Source organism: Ruditapes philippinarum, unplaced genomic scaffold (assembly GCF_026571515.1).
Source record: "Ruditapes philippinarum isolate M1 unplaced genomic scaffold, ASM2657151v2 ctg182_1_1_1_1, whole genome shotgun sequence".
Taxonomy (NCBI): domain Eukaryota; kingdom Metazoa; phylum Mollusca; class Bivalvia; order Venerida; family Veneridae; genus Ruditapes; species Ruditapes philippinarum.
In genome coordinates this window covers 117,061-138,550 of record NW_026863049.1, presented here as the reverse complement: position 1 = coordinate 138,550, position 21,490 = coordinate 117,061, and the positions used below count along the sequence as shown (strand labels likewise).

At 34.5% G+C, this 21,490-nt stretch overlaps 1 protein-coding gene across 2 annotated transcripts in view; it reads left to right on the top strand.

Moving 5' to 3' along the window:
- Nucleotides 1-11,858, top strand: part of LOC132720987 (lysosomal alpha-glucosidase-like) — a 166,471-nt gene extending 154,613 nt beyond the window's left edge. For both annotated transcript variants that reach the window (XM_060705235.1, XM_060705234.1), the window contains 2 exons: nt 401-489; nt 11,704-11,858. In XM_060705235.1, the coding sequence (XP_060561218.1) occupies nt 401-489; nt 11,704-11,765 (151 nt within the window). In that variant the 3' untranslated portion in view covers nt 11,766-11,858. The remainder of the gene's footprint in view (nt 1-400; nt 490-11,703) is intronic.
- Nucleotides 11,859-21,490: the final 9,632 nt, after the last annotated feature.

Here is a 21,490-nt window from a genome sequence, read left to right as displayed (position 1 = left end):
GGCCCATCAGAATGTTGCTGGGGTTCTAACCGGTAGGGGACTTATGGATTGCTTGCAATACTATAATAATTGCTTGTTTTATGCATCTTGGTTGTATTTCTCAAATGACAATTTCAGCCACATTGTTACAAAACTTCTAGTTGACAGGAATGAAATACATTTATTAATTTCATTTTGTGTTATTTGCTTATCCTGGAATGCTCTAAGTATACCTGGCTCTATACTGATGGCTTAGAGCCTTTCTTCATTTTCATATACCAAGCTTATTGTTGTAAATTGACTTGTCCACCAGATTAAATCTGGTCAAAACCATTCATCTATTTTAAGGAAATGTTTAAATATGTATGTTCTGAATAGCGAACATTTCAGATCATGTGTTTAATGAGTATTTCTGTTTCAGGAGAAAGAACAAGTTTATTGTGTATGCAGCTCTGGATGCCAGTGGTACAGCTAATGGTGAGATGTACTGGGACGATGGAGAATCTAGGGGTAGTTGTTATAATATGACATATTTTTCACCAGATATTTCTCGTTAATAGTGTCAATATCAAATTTATTAGTTGTGTGTCAAATGCAATAGAACCTTTCTCTTACATTCCAGCATATTAAAGATGTTTTGTTGTAGAAAGGTTTACTTGTATTAAAAAGGATTATGAAGTCATTTTCAAGCTTATTTTGCTTGTTACCTGTTCATCAAAAGAAATGCAAACAATATTTCAATATTTTTTTAGAAATAATATCCTTTCTTTATTTACTAAAATATAGATATTTATTTTAGCCCAAATATCCTAGAAATTGATCAGAAAGGTTGTTTTGATGATTTCTAGGTCAAGATTTGAATATGGGTCACCTGGGGTCAAAAACTAGGTCGCACAGCCCAAATATAGAAAAACCTTTTCAACAACTTAAACTGGCCACTGTTCCAGTCCAAATATCCTAGACTTTGATCAGAAAGGTGTTTATGATGATTTCTAGGTCACGCTAACAATACAAAAATCTTTCAAAAGGCTTTCACAGGTTGAACTCCTGGCGGGATTACAATAAAACTTCACAGAAATGATCAGTACCATTCCTAGATTTGCATAGCACCAGAAAGTTCTGCTCCTCTTCACAAAATGGCTGCCAGAGCTTTAAATATCAAGTCAAACTGTTGGTGAGATTTTTAATCAAACTTTACAAGAGTGATCAGTTTTATTCCTATTGGTGCATATCGCTTGGACTTTCCCCTTCGCTGCACAAAATGGCCACCAGAGCTAAAAATTAAAAAATCTTTGTCTAGCTTTCACAGGTCAAACTGCTGGCCAAATTTGGACATCACTTCATAGGAGTGATCAGTACCATACCTAGTTTTGGGAGATATATGTTTTTGTGACAAAAAGCCTTTCTAGTTATTATTATGGAAAGGATTCATACTTGGGCAACAACTATTACAAGCAATTTGAAATTCTTTAATTTTCCTTTTATTGATATGTCAAACCATTTATTTGATGCTTTTAGAAAAAGTAGAAAAAGTTGAGCATTGCTTCTGCATAGCTATATTTTAAGGCAGAAAGTTTAACTTAATGTGAAAGTTTTTGTTAATTATTTTCTTAATGATTATATCATGATTGAAGAGGTTACAATGACATGTAATATTTAATACAAAATTATTTATTATGAGATTATACTGAGAAAATTACAACTAACTTTATTTAGAATAACACAAACTCCTGATAGAAATAATATATTTGTACATCAGTGGGTGTTCTCCCTTATATATCTTGTTGGTTTTTTTAAACCAAAATTGGATTTTAAAACATTACAAGATATTTTATTTTAATGTCATCTGTCTGAAATCACGAAACTAACAGTGTAAGTAAAATGAAACAAATTTATCATTGTCTGGAAATAGGTTTAGCAATTTAGAACAGTTTTTACAATACTCTTTTTAGCTCAACTTTAAAAAAAGAAAAGAAATAGAGGTATTGTTTCAGTCACCTCAGCATTGCCGTTTCCGTCTGCAAACTTGTACCTTGATCATAACTTTTTAAGTTCTTGGTGTATTGTTTTCATACTTCGCCACAACAACCCTTTGGACTAACCTTGTCCTTCATTCAAGTCAAATATTTTTTTGCTTGTTTTTTCCCTGATTTTTGCTATAAGTTGTTTTTGAATGGATTGTCTTCAAACTTGAACATCTTTTAGGATAGTCCTGGGGTTTCCCTTGTGGCTTTATTTTGTTTTGTCAAAGTTGTTGCCCTTGACTTAGTAAAAATTTGCAATTTTCAACTTGTGTCGCACGTAGCTCAAAAAAGTATTTGACCTAGGGTAATGAAACTTTACAGGAATATTGCTCAGCATGTGAAGTTGTGCACATGGAGTTTGGCTTGTGGATTTATTCTGTTTTGTCAGAGTTATTGCCCTTGACTTATTAAAAAATTTGCAATTTTCAACTTGTGTCGCACGTAGCTTTAAAAAGTATTTGACCTAGGGTAATGAAACTTTACAGGAATATTGCACAGCATGTGAAGTTGTTTTCATATAAGAAAACTGTACTGCAGTAGATAGATGAGTAAGGTTCAGTTAAAAAAAAGATAATTTTATTTAAGAAGTGGCTGATTGATTTTCCGTGATTTTGATCAAGCAATCAAGCAATAAAAAAAACTGAGCAAAAAATGTTTTGGGCCTGTGATAATCTGGCTCGCTAAAATTGCCTATGATAAAAAAAATTTACGCTACTCAATGCACAGACACTTGGGGTGAGGAGATCAACGTTTTTAAAATCCAAATAAAATGTATATTTGTTGATCCCAGCACATGTACTGATCATATTATATATAAAAAGCTTAATATAAGCCATTTTGAAAAACAATGTGCTGGGATTGACGAATATACATTTTATTTGGATTTTAAAGGCGTTTTGAACTCCTCACCCCAAGTGTCTGTGACTCAATGGTCATGAACATTTAGGTAAGATTCAAGAAATTTAGCACAAATGTTAATGATTTTGTTCCAGAAGATAAATTCCAAGTTATTCCTAAAGACTAGGAATTTTGCAAAATCTTAAGTCTTAGAAATCTCAGAAAATAAATTACAATTCCTAGTATTACTTAGAAATTGATGAGTTGTGGGAAAATTATGAGAAATGCCTAGTTCTCAGTAACTGGTAATTCCTAGGAAATACTAGAATAGCCAAGACTGGCTTTAATATACTGGAATTTTCTAGGATAACTACTGGGAAATACTGGGATTTTTTAAATACCAGTATATATTTCTGCAAGGGAAAACATATCCTAAAGCTTGTCCATTGGCATCCGTTGATAAGAAAAAATCCTTATTATGCCCCGACTTCAAAGAAGAGGGGGTATAATTTGCTTTGCATTTGTCTGTCTGTCAGTCCGTAGACCAAATGGTTTCCGAGTGATAACTAAAGAATACTTAGGCCTAGGAACTTCAAACTTGGTATGATGATTGGTCATGACCAATTGATGACACCTTTTGATTTTGGGGTCAAGGTGTCAAAGTCACATTGACCTTGTAAGTAAAAACGGTTTCGGATTAATAACTAAAAAAGGCTTAGGCCTAGGAACTTCAAACTAGGTATGATGATTGGTCATGACCAGCAGATGACCCCTATTGATTTTGGGGTCATGGGGTCAAAGGTCAAGGTCACATTGACCTTGTAGGTATAAACAGTTTCCGATCAATAACTAAAGAATGCTAAGGCCTAGGAACTTGAAACTAAGTATGATGATTGGTCATGACCAGCAGATGACCCCTATTGATTTGGGGTCAAGGGTCAAAGGTCAAGGTCACATTGACCTTGTAGGTAATCAATAACTAAAGAATGCTAAGGCCTAGGAACTTCAATCATGGTATGATGATTGGTCATGACCAGCAGATGACCCCTATTGATTTTGGGGTCAAGGGTCAAGGTCACATTGACCTTGTAGGTAAAAACGGTTTCCGATCAATAACTAAAGAAGGCTTAGGCCTAGGAACTTCAAACTTGGTATGGTGATTGGTCATGACCAGTAGATGACCCCTATTGATTTTGGGGTCAAGGTCACATTGACCTTGTAGGTAAAAACGGTTTCTGATCAATAACTAAAGAACGCTTAGGCCTAGGAACTTCAAACTTGGTATGATGATTGGTCATGACCAGCAGATGACCCCTATTGATTTTGGGGTCAAAGGTCAAGGTCACATTGACCTTGTAGGTAAAAACGGTTCCCGATCAATAACTAAAGAAGGCTTAGGCCTAAGAACTTCAAACTAGGTATGATGATTTGTCATGACCAGCAGATGACCCCTATTGATTTTGGGGTCAAGGTGTCAAAGGTCAAGGTCACATTGACCTTGTAGATAAAAACGGTTTCCGATCAATAACTAAAGAATGCTTAGGCCTAGGAACTTCAATCATGGTATAATGATTGTTCATGACCAGCAGATGACCCCTTTTGATTTTAGGGTCAAAGGTCATGGTCACATTGACCTTGTAGATAAAAACAGTTTCAGATCAATAACTAAAGAACGTTTAGGCCTAGGAACTTCAAACTTGGTATGATGATTGCTCATGACCAGCAGATGACCCCTATTGATTTTGGGGTCAAGATGTCAAAAGGTCAAGGTTATATTCATCTTGTTGGTAAAAATGGTTGACGATCATTAACTTGACAACCCATGAGCTGTTGGTTCCCAAACTTCGTAGGTGCATTTTAATTGACAATTAGATGACCCTTATTGATTTTGGGATCAAACACTAGTTGACCTTTCAATTATCTTATCTTTCATTAACTTGTTTTAAGCTTGACTATTCGCAGAATAATCGAGCTTATGCAGTTACCCATTTGTCGGCGTCAGCGTCCCTGTGGTTAAGTTTTTGCGTGCAAGCTGGTATCTCCATAACCACTGAAAGGTATTGATTGAAACTTCACACACTTGTTCTCTGTGATTATCTATCATGATTGGCACAAGTCTAAAAACTCTGATTTGCTTTTTTACATAATGATGCCCCTTTTTCGACTTCGAAATTCTCGGTTAAGTTTTTGCGTGCAAGCTGGTAATTCTCCATAACTACTGAAGGGAATGGATTGAAACTTCACACACTTGTTCTCTGTGATTATCTAACATGATTGGCATAAGTCCAATAACTCTGATTTGCTTTTTTACATAATTATGCCCCTTTGTCGACTTAGAAATTCTTGGTTAAGTTTTTGCGTGCAAGCTGGTATCTCCATAATTACTGAAGGGAATGGATGAAACTTCACACGCTTGTTTTCTGTGATTATCTAACATGATTGGAATAAGTCCCATAACTCTGGTTTGCTTTTTTGCATAATTATGCCCCTTTTTCGATTTAGAAATTCTTGGTTAAGTTTTTGCGTGCAAGCTGGTATCTCCATAACTACTGAAGGGAATGGCTTGAAACTTTACAGTGGTCATTTGTTCTCTGTGATTATCTAACATGATTGGCACAAGTCCAATAACTCTGATTTGCTTTTTTGCATAATTATGCCCCCCCCCCCCTTTTTCTTCTTAGAAATTCTTGGTTAAGCAAATATGTCCATAACTACTGAAGGGTTTGTGCCTTTTTTTGAACAATTTTATGCATTTTATAATAATAAAGCAGTGATTTTAACTCGATAAAACATCTTAATAACAAGCCTTTGTACCTTGTCGGACAATTTTATGTATTCATATAGGTAAGCATTATTATACTCAATGAAACACATTTATGACAACTTTTCAAATAGTCGAGCATTACTGTCCTCTGACAGTTCTTGTTCAATTTCTGCTTTTTTAATAATGTCTACCCTGTATGGTGCAGAGCGAACTTGTGTAGCGGGAGGAAATTCTATTCTGTGCTTATACCAGTCAGTTTTACCCATATTTGCCAAAGAAGTTGAAAACACATCCCTATTCTTTAAAAGAAACTGTTTTAAATTTTCTTTTTCAGAATTAGATAAATTTTCATTTTTAATTTCAAAATCAAGTGTTTCTTTATGTGTATTTGATAGTTCATTGGCACAATTTACACTAACAGTTTTGGAAGTAGTCTCAGAATCATTTTCATCACGAAAAGAGTACTAGGATTGATCAAATAGTTCTTGGCCAGATGTACTTTGGGAGTTAGAGAACACAACTAATGGCCTTACTTTTCAATATAATCGCCCTCTACATCAATGCATTTTGTCCACCTGTGCTTCAACTTGTTTAACCCTTCAAAATAGAACTCTTTATTTTGGTCCTCAAAGAACCCATTGACCGCCTCCATGTTCCTTGGGTAGTCAACTTTAAAAATTTAATTCCATGCAGAACTCTGGTTGCCATGGGAACCAAAAAAACAACATAAAAATCTTATTTAAAAAACCGAAAGAGCTAGAGCTTAAATATTTGGCATGAAACATCGTCTAGTCAGTGTCTACCAAGTATGTTCAAATAATAGCCCTTGGGTCAAAATTGGCCGTGCCCCTGGAGGTCATTGATTTTCCTTATTTGTATCTAGTAAATCTTCTTTTAAAAAAACCCAAATAGCTAGAACTTAGATATTAAGCATGAAATATGTTCTAGTGGGTGTCTACCAAGTTTGTTTAAATAAAAGCCATAGGGTCAAAATTGGCCCCTCCAAGGGGGTTATTGTTTTTCCCTTTATATAGTAAGTTGTAGTATTATATATAGTAAAAACTTAAAAAATCTTCTTTTAAAAAACTCTAAGAACTAGAGCTTAGATATTTAGCATGAAACATCTTCTAATGGGTGTCTACCATTTTTGTTCAAATGAGGGCCCTTTGGTTAAAATTGGCCCTGCCCGGGGGGATGGGTCATTGATTTTCTTTATATGTGTTTCGAAAATTTTAAAAAAATCCTAATAAAAGAACCAAAGAGCTTGAGTTTAGAGACTAAGCATAAAAAAACAAAGAGCTAGAGTTTAGAGACTGAACATGAAATATCTTCTAGTGAGTGTCTACCAAGTTTGTTCAAATAAAAGCCCTGGGAAAAATTGGCCACGCCCCGGGAGCCTATATACAGGTGAGTGACTTAGCGCCATCATGGCCCTCTTGTTTGGATTCTGGATACATGTTTCATCCTGTGTTACGATCCGGAAGATAAATTCATGTTCATCCTCTGACGAGACAAAAAATATCTTGAAATGTCAAGCCTGGTTCGTTTCTGGTTGACAGTCAACTGTCTGGGGACCCATCTAGCGGAAACCTTTGACATAACATAGACATCAGTCAGAATTGCCTGAACTGAACTAAAGCTTATACCAATTTCCCTAGCAATGCTTCGCAGGTCAGGCCTTCTGTCGCACATTTCTGTCGCACATGACCTGATCGTGCACAGCTTCGGCAGTTTCATCGTTGGTGGCCTATTTTGGCCACCCAGGCCGCTGATCATCTCCAAAGTGTATCCATGAAGTTTTCTTACAGAGGTACTTAATGACGGCTCTGATTTCAACTTTCTTCATTTGGTATAAATGACACACCCCTCTACTGATCAGTGTGTTTTATGTTACTTAATCTGTGTAAAACCTTGTGTAACTCGGTCAGCAAACTTCAATAAGATATCTGTATCGACGTATAGTGTGTAAATGTCAGTGTAGTGTCTATAAGTATATCGGGCCGAGAACTTTTTTTATCATACCTCGTATACTTGAGGATTCTCAATATCATTAACTGTGGCTAGAACTCTATTAGGAGAAATTTGAATCTCAATATTGGTAGGATTGGCAAGTTTTAAAACAGCTTCATGATTATTTGTTTGAACTAAGCACCAGTAGCACCTACAAGATTTATTGTATTCAGACTTAGAGAAGGTTCAAGTAATTTTGATTGCCCTTTGTGATCCTAACATTTACATGAATTTCTGAATTTGCGGGGTATGACTTCAGGTTTTAAACACCTAGCATAACCAGATTTGCTGTCTCGAGCCAAAGCAACATTAACAGTGTCATCTTACAAAGACATAATATTGTGATGGAAGTCTATTTTCACTTTCGTGTTGCCATAAAGTCAATGCCTAAGACAACAGGATGATGTAAACTTTCCAAAACAGTAAAAGTTTGCTCAAGTTTTAAGCCTGAAAATCTATCAAATTTTTGTTTCTCCTAGTACCGAATGATGTTCACCACCTACTCCAACTATCTGAGTTAATTTTGAACGTGTGATTTCATAGTTTTTAGATTTGAAATAACTATATAAAAATGACTTTTATTATGCAGCTTATACTTGCACCTGAATTTATAAGAGGATTTGTTTTTCTGCCATTTATTTCTAATGTTATTGTATTTCGATGTACTGAGACTGCAAAGTTCACATCTGTAACAGTAGAGTTCAATTTACCAGAAGATTTTGGTTGGGCAGACGCTAAACTTTCATCTAATTGTTTATCACCTAAAGATTTGACAGAAGTATCATCAATTTCTCTAGTACTGGTTTTACAAGTAATGGCTGTGTTCTGTTTGACATTATTGATACCTAAACTATTATGGTGCCTATCTGTGACTTTATCACAACTTTTGGTTTCTGCTCAATAATTTGAGTTTGCTTTGGCCTATTGACACCAAACTTGGTGTGTAGGTAGCTTATATGAAGAGGCAGCTTGGGATTGCTACCAAGGTGTCTGTGATCAAGGTCAAGGTCACTGTTAATAAAAAGAGAAATAATCCAGTTTCCGCTCAATAACTTGAGTTTGCTTTAGCCTATTGACACCACACTTGTTGTAAAGAAAGCTTATATCAGGAGGCAGCTTGGGATTGCTACCCAGGTGTCTGTGATCAAGGTCAAGGTCACTGTTACAAAAAATAGAAATCCAGTTTCCGCTCAATAACTTTAGTTTGCTTTGGCCTATTGACACAAAGCTTGTTGTAAAGAAAGCTTATATCAAGAGGAAGCTTGGGATTGCTACCCAGGCGTCTGTGATCAAGGTCAAGGTCTTTGTTACTAAAAATAGAAATTCAGTTTCTGCTCAAGAACTTGACTTTGCTTTGGCCTATTGACACCAAACATGGTGTATGGATAGCTTATATCAAGAGGCAGCTTGGGATTGCTACCATGTGTCTGTGGTCAAGGTCAAGGTCACTATTACTAAAAATAGAAATTCAGTTTAAGCTCAATAACTTGAGTTTGCTTTGGCCTATTGACACCAAACTTGGTGTATGTATATATCAAGTGGCAGCTTGAGATCGCTACCCAGGTGTCTGTGATCAAGGTCAAGGTCACTGTTACTAAAAATAGAAATTCAGTGTCAGCCAATAACTTGAGTTTGCTTTGGCCTATTGACACCAAACGTGGTGTATGGATAGCTTATATCAAGAGGCAGCGTGGGATTACTACCCAGGCGTCTGTCATCAAGGTCAAAGTCACTGTTACAAAAAGGGAAATTCAGTTTAAGCTCAATAACTTGAGTTTGCTTTGGCCTATTAACACCAAACTTGGTTTATGGGTAGGTTATATCAAGAAACAGCTTGGGATTTCTACCTAGGTGTCTGTGATCAAGGTTAAGTATTCAGTTTTCACGTAATAACTTCAGTTTGCTTTGACCTTTTGACACCAAACTTGCTGTGTGACAGCTTTGGATTGCCACTTAGATATCTAGGAGCATGGTCAGGGTCATTTGCTTACAATAGAGTTTTCAGCTTTTACTCAATAACTTCAGTGCACTTTGACCTATTGATTGCTGTCACATCAAAACTTGGTCGTTGGAAACCTGGTTTTAGTCGCATTGCGGCGCTTCTTGTTGATGCAGGTTCTGTTGTCTCTGGTGCCATCGTCTACTCCATGTTTGATTATAAGTCTGTTTGAGCTCAAGATCTTAGTTTCTTATTTATAGCACACAATTGTTCATTGATATTGCCACTGATTTCTGTGGCAGCCACTGGTGTTATTGTCACTGGAATGGTTGAAGCTGCTAAAGTTTGTTCAGCAAGGCTGCAGGCCTTCTGCATATCTTCAAGTGTCCTCACTCACAGTGATTTTGTGGCATTACAATTTGTTTCACACTATTTGATAAGCCTTTTAAAGTTAAAGTAATAAGTAAACCTTCAGGATTCTGTTTGTTGGCTATTGTTTGGTAAAGCCTAGTGAAGTAGGATGCTGTGGTTTCACCTGGCAGTTGCTGCAAGTTGAATAGGGCCATATCAGGATTAAGGCCATCACTACCTTTGAGCTGCTGATAATTGATAAGGTCAGATGTCACCACATCAGACTGCATGTGTAGCCAAGCCAGTGCATGGTCTCTCAAGTAAAAAGTAATGAGTCTAGCTCTTTTATCTCTTGCTACGGCATTTACTTCACAATAGTTCTCAAACCATTAAAGCCAATTTGTTGCACATTCTCCAGGGTTGCCATGGAAATAGGGCATGTGAATCTGTGATGCCATACATACTGGGAATGTCGAGTATGTAAAATTCAACAATGAATCAGTATTGCTCTCTTCAGGCAAGAAGTTATCTTTGTGGTCACTCAGCGCCAAGTTTGATTCATATGGATCTTTGGAGGTCCCTTCCTGTTCCGTTGACCAAAGATGATAATAACGATTCACAGGTGTTGACATTACCCTGTTCTATTCTCCACCAATCTTGAACAAACAGTCTGTCTTAGGGGAAAATTTTTATTTTGTTTACAGTCTGTAGAAAAACACATAGACAGTATAAGTCAAAATATCCTTTATTTTAGACAGTCCAAGAAATTATGATTGTCTAACCTAACTGTCTCTTTATATGTATGTTTTGGAATTCTTTGAAAAGTAGAATTAATTAATTAATCATAATGGGTTCTCACTTTGAAGTTATGCATGTCAAAAACTTAGAAGGAAACAAAGCTGTGATATTTTACTCATCTATTATTCTGTATTTGTTTCTATTTACTCTATAAAAAAACAGTGTATCTGTTAAACAAAGAAAAGTGTTCAAAAGACCTAAAGTGCTTTCTAGCCTTAAGCAAAATCTGTTTATTTAAGAAATAATATATCCCAAACAGTGATTTTATCGCTCAATAATATCACTGTTTGGAGTTCGGATGCAAGGAATTATATCATAATGTGCATCCAAACGACAAACAGTGATTTTACCTTGCGATAAAATCACTGATTTGAATATACTATTTCGATTCTAACACAACATCAACAAATAAATGCTGCCGTACCTGATATTAAGCTAAATTGCTCCTGATTTGTTTCCGTACTTATTTTAAGCGCGTCACAATTTTAGTGGTTACGTCACGCGTAGAATGATTATGTCACATGTCTAAATATAGAACGACAAACTGTGATTTTATTGCATAATAACACACTTTCGGTTCTTTTTTGTTAAATAGGGAAAAATGCGGGTCATGTTAGAATTAATAATATCTTAAGTTTGTTTGACATGTTAAGAATGATGGTTTCTATCCCAAAGTTTGAAGAAGTGTTTACTATAAAAACACATTGTTATTTAAAGGTTTAAATTAAAAAATACAAACAAGTAAAATATGTATACAAAATGTACAAAATAATTGCATTACGTAATATAAAAATATGACTCATATTTGGGGTTCTTTATAGTATTATTAAAAAATGCATTTTGCATGGAGTATGGTTTAGTGACCAACATCGTTCAAATTCTTGTATTAAACACTAACTTTCACTGCTTTCACACAAATAACAGTGAGTCCCCCTTGTTTTACAACTTGTGAATGCTTTACAGACAACGTGTGTTTTACAACATATGTATTTTCATTTCAGATTCAATCAGTTCTGGAAGCTATAACTTAGTCACCTTCAAATTATCCAAGGTAATTATATGATTATTTGAGCTTTACCAAGATCATATATCATGGGAAAAATCTTCTTGAAATCTAAAATTCTTAAAACCTTAACATGCTGGAACTGAAATTGATTATCTTTAATGCCATAAGTATAGTGTCAGACTAGTCTGCCCATCCATAGTCTAACCAGACTCTATATTGTTGATAGCTCAGTCTTTGTATTTTGATGTTTAAATTGCTTAAATGTACAGGCATAGCAAATCTTTTACATAAATTCATAGGTAAAATCAATTATATAGTATTTAAATAACTTATAAAGAAAATAAATGAGCTTAAGGGCACATTAAGTCTCAGAAATGATAATTATGTCTTTCTGTAGAAAGTACAAACATATGTTTAATTATGTTGCAATATTTAATGGATTTAGAACATGTTAGATGCTTATTACCTAAAGAAAGCAGTGTAGAGTGTGAAATAATTTGTAATGAAGAAATCAAAATGTAAACAAAATGGTATTTTGACTTCCATACCTCTAGGAAATCACTCTAACTATGCTTCTAAAACACAAAAGAAGCAAAAGATGTCTTGTTGCCAATTAGGAACTTTTTGGAATACCGGTATATAACAGGCCACCAATAATATAAAGCTATCGAACAATTAATTTGTTTTGTTTTTATGCCACCGCAGCATCTGCGATGCAGTGGCATATAGCGATTCACCTGTGTGTGTGTTTGTGTGTGTATGTGTTCTATAGATTATATAGTGAACTTAAAAAATCTTCTTATCTTGATCTTGAACTTAAAAAACCACTAGTCCAATTTCAACCAAACTTGGCATGATTGATCCTTGGGTGAAGGGCTTCCAAAGCTGTTCAAAGAATTTCATTCCATGCAGAAATCTGGTTGCCATGGCAACCAAAAGGAATTATAAGAATAAATTGAAAAATTCTTCTTGTAAAGACCCAAAAGGCCTAGAGCTTAGATATTTTGCACAAGGCATTGTCTGGTAGACCTCTACCAAGATTGTTCAAATTATAGCCCTGGGGTCAAAATCGGTCCCGCCCCGGGGGTCATTGATTTTCACTATATGTACATATAGTAAAAATTTAAAATACTTTCTTGTAAAGACCCAAAAAGGCTAGAGCTTAGATATTTTGCATAAGGCATTGTCTGGTAGACCCTTACCAAGATTGTTCAAATTATAGCCCTGGGGTCAAAATCGGCCCCGCCCCGGGGGTCATTGATTTTCACTATATGTACATATAGTAAAAACTTAAAATACCTTCTTGTAAAGACCGAAAAGGCCTAGAGCTTAGATATTTTGCATAAGGCATTGTCTGGTAGACCCTTACCAAGATTGTTATTATAGCCCTTGGTCAAAATTGGCCCCACCCCGGGGGTCATTGGTTTTCCTTATATTATATAGTAAAAACTTATAGTAAAAACTTTAAAAAAATTTCTTCTAGCAATTGACAAATGCTAGAGGTTACATGTTTGGCATAAATCATTGTGTAGTGAACCTCTAGCAAGATTTTCAAATAATAGCCCTGGGGTCAAAATTGCCCCCGCCCCGGGGGTAATTGATTTTCAATATATACATATAGTAAAAAATAAAAAAATCTTATTGTCTGAAGGTACAAGGCTTAGAGCTTTAATATTTGTTAAATGATATCATCTATAGGTACTCTACCAAAGTTGTTCAAATTTTGCCTCTAGTGTCAAAATTAGCCCAGCCCCAGGGGCCATAGGTTTTCCTTATATGTATAAAGTAAAAACTTAAAAAATCATCTTCTCTAAATTTACAAATTTACAAAGACTAGAGTTGAGATATTTTGCATGAAACATTATGTAGTGAACCTCTAGCAAGATTGTACAAATTATAGCCCTGGGGTCGAAATTGCTCCCCCCCCCCCCCCCAGGGGTCATTCATTTTTAGCTCGACTTTTTTTTTTTTGAAAAAAAAAGTAGAGGTATTGTTATAGTCAGGTCGGCGTTGCCGTTGCCGTTGCCGTTGCCGTCTCCGTTGCCGTTGCCGTTGCCGTCCGAAAACTTGTACCTGGATCATAACTTTTTTATTTCTTGGTGTATTGTCTTCATACTTGGCCACAACAACCCTTGGGACAAGACCTTTCAGTAGACCACACTAACCTTGACCTTCAGCCATAAATGACCTTGACCTTCAAGGTTAAAAGTCCAATTTTTGCTTGTTCATGCTGTTATTGGCTGTAACTTTGTTATTTTTGAATGGATTGTCTTCAAACTTGAACATAATAATCTTCAAGGATATCCCTTAAAAATAACCAGTCAGACCTTGACATTCACTCATCAATGACCTTGACTTTGAAGGTCAAATTATTGAAATTTTCATTTTTTTGGATATTATTGGCTGTAACTTTGTTATTTTTGAATGGATTGTCTTCAAACTTGAACATAATAATCTTCAAAGATAACTGTTAAAAATATACCGAAAGACCTTGACCTTCACTCATTAATGACATTGCCTTTGAAGGTCAAATTATTGAAATTTTCATTGTTTTGGCAGTAACTGACTGTAACTTTGCTATTTTTTGAAGGGATAAACTTCATATTATAACAGAACATTCTTAAGGACCAGACCTTGTTGTTTATCAAACCCAAATTTGCTTGGGCTCTTTAATGACCTTGACCTTGAAGGTTATATTACTGAATTTTCTCAGATTGTGCATTTATCGGTGTGTGTGTATGTATAGTATATGTATTATATATAAATATATATATAAATGTGTGTGTGTATATATATACATATATGCAGGTATATATATATATATATATATATATATATATATAAATATATATATATATATATGCATGTATATATATATATATATATATATATATAGATATATATATATATATATACATATATATACATGTATATAATTGCGTCATGATTTTCTATTTTTAGAAATTGCGTCATTTTTTCTATTTTTAGAATTTGCGTCATTTTTTCCTATTTTTAGAATTTGCGTCATTTTTGTTCTATTTTTAGAAATTGCGTCATTTTTCCTATTTTTAGAAATTGCGTCATCTTTTTCTATTTTAAGAAATTGCGTCATTTTTTTCTATTTTTAGTAATTGCGTCATCTTTTTTCTATTTTTAGAAATTGCGTCATTGTTGCTATTTTTAGAATTTGCGTCATTTTTTTTCTATTTTTAGAAATTGCGTCATTGTTGCTATTTTTAGAAATTGCGTCATTTTTTTCTATTTTTAGAAATTTCGTCATTTTTGTTCTATTTTTAGAAATTGCGTCATTGTTTCTATTTTTAGAAATTGCGTCATTGTTTCTATTTTTAGAAATTGCGTCATGTTTTTCTATTTTTAGAAATTGCGTCATGTTTTTCTATTTTTAGAAATTGCGTCATTTTTTCTATTTTTAGAATTTGCGTCATTTTTTCCTATTTTTAGAATTTGAGTCATTTTTGTTCTATTTTTAGAAATTGCGTCATTTTTCCTATTTTTAGAAATTGCGTCATCTTTTTCTATTTTAAGAAATTGCGTCATTTTTTTCTATTTTTAGTAATTGCGTCATCTTTTTTCTATTTTTAGAAATTGCGTCATTGTTGCTATTTTTAGAAATTGTGTCATTTTTTTTCTATTTTTAGAAATTGCGTCATTGTTTCTATTTTTAGAAATTGCGTCATTTTTTTTCTATTTTTAGAAATTGCGTCATTGTTTCTATTTTTAGAAATTGCGTCATTTTTTTCTATTTTTAGAAATTGCGTCATTTTTTCTATTTTTAGAAATTGCGTCATTGTTGCTATTTTTAGAAATTGCGTCATTGTTGCTATTTTTAGAAATTGCGTACTGTTGCTATTTTTAGAAATATGCTTAATGTTTCTATTCATATATATACAAAATATATAAACAAAACTAATGTGACAAAACAGACCAACTAAATTTATAAAAAGGAAACATCAATATCTTTCTATGTTTGCGTTTAGAAAAAGTAAAAAGTCGAGCGTTGCCCCCGCCCGGCGGTGGCTCTTGTTACTATGTACATATAGTAAAAAATTAAAAAATCTTCTTGTCTGAAGGTACAAGGCTTAGAGTTTTGATATTTGGTATATGATATCATCTATGGGTCCTCTACTAAAGTTGTTTTAATTATGCCCCTAGTGTTAAAATTGCCCTGCCCCAAAGGCGATAGTTTTCCTTATTTGTATAAAGTAAAAACTTGAAAAATCTTCATCTCTAAATTGACAAAGGCTAGAGGTTAAATATATTGCATGAGACTTTGCGAAGTGAACCTCTACCAAGATTGTTCAAATTATAGCCCTGGGGTCAAAATTGGTTCCGCCCCGGGGGTCATTGATTTTTATTAAGTACACATAGTAAAAACAGAAAATAAAACAAATGTTTTCTGAATGGGAGAAAGCTACAGCTTAGATATTTGACTGGTGGACCTGTATCAAGATTGTTTTGAATTAAACCCTTGGGTCAAAATTTTGCCTTGCCCAAGGGGACAGTGACCTACTTTCTTGTCCTTTGATGTACAGCAATGAAATTTTGACCATGTGCACAGTTTTAGGTGTAAAATTGAACTTTGATATCAGGTGACCTAGATTTTGATGATGTGACCTACTTTCTTGTCCTTTGATGTACAGCTATGAAATTTGAACCATGTGCACAGATTAAGATGTAAAGTGAACTTTGATATCAGCTGACCTAGATTTTGACAAAGTGTCTTGGTGTGTTGTCCTTTGATGTAGTCATGAAATTTAGGCTGTGTGAAATATGACCTTCTCCACCAAATTCACTAGACTCAAGTGCATTGATATATTCCTAATCTGATCTTTTATTGGATTAACAATAGATTTAACCACTAATCTGATAATAAGAATTAGATAGGTCAGGGATCTATGCATTATGACAATCTTCAATTGTATAGACACAAAAAAAATCTGTTCCTACACTACTATTTAGTGTTGTATTAATGTGGTGGCATAGCATTTTTAGCTCACCTGTCACTTTGTGACAGGGTGAGCTTTTGTGATCGCTTTTCGTCCGGCGTCCATCCATCCGGCGTCCGTCTGTCCGTCGTCCTTAAACTTTTACTTTAATGACATCTCCTCATAAACCACTAAGCCAATTTCATCCAAACTTCACAGGAATGTTCCTTTGGTGGTCACCTTTGAAAATTGTTCAAAGAATTTAATTCCATGCAGAACTCTGGTTGCCATGGCAACCAAAAGAAAAAACTTTAAACATCTTCTTCTAAGAAACCCAAAGAGCTAGAGCTTAGATATTTGGCATGAAACATCTTCAAGTGGGTGTCTACCAAGTTTGTTCAAATAAAAGCCCTGGGGTCAAAATTGGCCCCGCCCCAGGGGGTCATTGATTTTCCCTATATGTATATAGTAAAAACTTTAAAAAAATCTTCTTTTAAAGAACCCAAAGAGCTAGAGCTAAGATATTTAGCATGAAACATGTTCTAATGGATGTCTACCAAGTTTGTTCAAATAAAGGCCCTTTGGTCAAAATTGGCCCCGCCCCAGGGGGTCTTGATTTTCCCTATATACATATAGTAAAAACTTAAAAAATCTTCTTTTAAAGAACCCAAAGAGCTAGAGCTAAGATATTTAGCATGAAACATCTTCTAATGGGTGTCTTCCAAGTTTGTTCAAATAAAAGCCCTTGGGGTAAAAATTGGCCCGCCCCAGGGGGTCATTGATTTTCCCTATATGCATATAGTAAAAACTTAAAAAGTCTTCTTTTAAAGAACCAAAAGAGCTAGAGCTAAGATATTTAGCATGGAACATCTTCTAATGGGTGTCTACCAAGTTTGTTCAAATAAAAGCTCTGGGGTCAAAATTTGCCCCGCCCCAGGGGGTCATTGATTTTCCCCATATGCATATAGTAAAAACTTAAAAATCTTCTTTTAAATAACCCAAAGAGCTAGAGCTAAGATATTTAGCATGAAACATGTTCTAATGGATGTCTACCAAGTTTGTTCAAATAAGAGCCCTGGGGTCAAAATTGGCCCGGCTAAGGGGGTCATTGATTTTCCAAATTTCCTTATATGTGTATTAGGAAAAACTTCTTTGGAAAAAACAAAATAGATAGAGTTTAGATATTAAGCATGAAAGATCTTCTAGTGAGTGTCTACAAAGTTTGTTCAAATTAAAGCCCTGGGGTCAAAATTGGCCCCACCCCGGAGGTCATTCATTTTCCCTATATGTGTAAAACTATAGCAAAAATTAAAAAATCTTCTTTGAAAAAACTCAAATAGCTAGAGTTTAGATATTAAACACGAAGCATCTTCTAGTGAGTGTCTTCAAAGTTTGTTCAAATAAAAGCCCTGGAGTCAAAATTGGCCCCGCCCCAGGGGACATTAATTTTCCTTATATGAGTATAGCAAAAACTTAAAAATCTTCTTTGAAAAAACCCGAATAGCTAGAGTTTAGATATTAAGCATGAAACATTTTCTAGTAAGTGTCTACAAATATTGTTCAAATAAAAGCCCTGGGGTCAAAACTGGCCCTGCCCCAGGTGTGTCATTGTTTTTAACTATATGTGTAAAGAAAAAACTTAAAAAAATCTTCTTTTAAAAATCCCAACAAGCTGGACCTTAGATGTTTAGCATGAAACATTTTCTAATGGTTGTCTACCAAGTTTGTTCAAATAAAAGCCCTGGGTTTTAAACTGACCCCGCTCCGGGGGCCTATGTACAGGTGAGCGACTTCAGGGCCATCATGGCCCTCTTGTTACTATAATAAGCTTGTCTGCTCAAATGCTTAAGAATGCCTGTCCTGTATTGATTTTGACATTTTCACATTTGAAGCATGTAGAATACATAACTTAGCAATGCACTGGCTTAGTAACTCAGATTTGGCAGGGTGGTTGTCCTTGAGCTCTAAATGGCCACTGTTGATTCTGACAAAATGGTATGCGGGGGTATTCACGCCATGACAATGGCAGTTCTAGTTACATTGATTACTATTTATCACAAAGTCATCATATTTCACTGATTGATTGGTCATAACTAGTAGATGACCCCTATTGATTTAAGGGTCACTAGGTCAAAGGTCAAGGTCACAGGGGCCTTAAATATCTGAATGGTTTCAGCTCATTATCTTGGTTACAATTCATCACAAAGTCTTCATATTTCACATATTGTTTGGTCATAACTATTAGATGACCCCTAGTGATTTTGGGATCACTAGGTCAAAGGTCACCGGGGCCTTAAATGTTAGAATGTTTTCCGCTCATTATCTTGGTTACAATTCATCACAAAGTCTTCATATTTCACATATTGATTGGTCATAACTAGTAGATGACCCCCATTGATTTTGGGGTCACAAGGTCAAAGGTCAAGGTCACAGGGCCTTGAATGGTAATATGATTTCCCCTTATTATATTGCTTACAATTCATCACAAAGTCTCCATGTTTCACATATTGATTGGTCATAACTAGTAGATGACCCCTGTTTATTTGGGGTCCCCAGGTCAAAGGTCAAGGTCACAATGTCTTTGAATGGTAGTAGGATTTCAGCTCATTATCTTGAAAGATATTTATCACAAAGTCTTCATATTTCACATAGTGATTGGTCATAAGCAACAGATGACCCATATTGCTTTTGGGGTCACTAGAGCAAAGGTCACAGGGACCTTAAATGTCAGAATGGTTTCCGCTTATTATCTTGAAAACTATTTATCATAAAGTCTTCATCTTTCACATACTGATTGGTCATAACTAGTCAGTGACCCCTATTGATTTTGGAGTCACTAGGTCAGAGGTCAAGGTCACAGGGTTATTGAATGTTAGTATGGTTTCCGCTCATTATCTTAAAAGCTTTTTATCACAAAGTCTTCATATTTCTTATATTGATTGGTCATAACTATTAGATGACCCCTATTGATTTTGGGTCACTAGTTCAAAGGTTTAGGTAACAGGGGCCTTAAATGTCTCATTATCTTGAAAACTATTTATCACAAAGTCTTCGTTATTTTTCTTTTTACATGATTGAACACTTTCATGTACCCATTTATGGCAATTTTCTATAACAAAATTACGCAATAATGTGTGTCAAGGGCTAGAAAAAGGTTGCATATGTGTTGTTCAACATTTCTTGTTATTAACAGCTTTTATCCTTGATGATTCATGGAAAAAGTCAAGACTTAGTGCTTGATGTTTCATGGAAAACATCAAGACTTAGTGCACACAATGATCAGATATACAATAAAAATATTGAATACTTAAGCACCTAACATGGGAATATATGGATAGCCTAAAAATGACTGTCAATATCATTATAAAACTGACTGTTGTTATGTCCAAATAGCAATATATTAAGTCAACCTTTCGCTATACAATGTGCAATCATGAATATTATGTGGAAGCATTCTAAAATGATTTGAACTGAACAATATATGATATCAATGTGTCTTTATATGATGTCAACCTATCATTTTACAATGTGCATGTATGAATATATTATGTGCTAAGCATCATTCTAACACTATCGGATTTTTTTCTATATAGACAAAGAAGGCCCGAAGCGTGCATTATTCTACAACAATGCACTCGCCGTTCTTATTACCTCCCTGTGAATTTTCACATTGAGGGCGCCATTTTGTTTAAAAAATCTGATAAATAAAAACATTTTTTGTCGAATTTTGTTGTGAAAGCTATCTAGAATGAAAGAAAATGGTCTAACTAAGAAAATGAATCCGAACACCAATATCTTTAATTCAGTCGTTAACGCTGTACAGACGTTTAAAATGTTGTTTACGTGACGTCACAATAAAGCGCCAAACAGCACGTGCAAAACAATCAAATCAAGAACGCTATTTTAATGTCGCAAACAAGTTAAGTTTCACATTTATTTCACTTTTAAAAAAATTGTATTTCGCTTGAAAAATTATAGAGTGAAATTAAATAAACAAACAAAGTTTTACCAACGTTTTCAAAATTTGTTTTTCTCAAAATGTTTCTACACACGGTAGGTTTATCGACACCTTTTTTCAACCAACCGGGACAGCCTTTAAAGAACGTTTCTATGGGAAACTCTGAGGCGAAAACAAATTAAACCACCAAACATAGAGTCCAACTTTATAATAATAATTATATTTTTTCTTGACGTGTTAGAATGGAAATAGATATTAATTCTTCGTGCATTATTGTATAATAATGCACGTTTTTCGTTCAAATGCTTTGTAATTAATCACTCAGGCCTATCGGCCTTCGTGATTATATTACTACGCATTTGAACTCAAACCGTGCATTATTCTACAACAATGCACTCAGAATTGATATCTATTTCCTAAATATATACCGGTAGTGTCAACTTATCAACATATTTTGTCAATCTTTCATTATACAATGTGAATCTATTATTATATGAATTGTGCATTTATGAATATATTATGTGATAGCATCATTATATAGTGTCAACTTAACAATGTCAACTTTTCATTTTATGATGTGGACTTATGAATATATTTTGTGGAAACAGCTTTATATGTACATGTATTTGATTTAACAATATAAGCAGCCAATATGTCACACAGCAATGTTCATTTTTATAATCATTAGAGGCTTTCCATAGGAATATATTTATGTGGTACAAATTAAAAATAGTGATTTGATGTAAACAATAACTAAAGAATTATACAATTCATAACAGGGAATCATAGTTTTGCATTTTTGTTTCCAATTAAACGATATAAAGATAAACAGAATCATTGTCAGGCTTTATATAAAGCTCTTTCACAGAATTCCTATG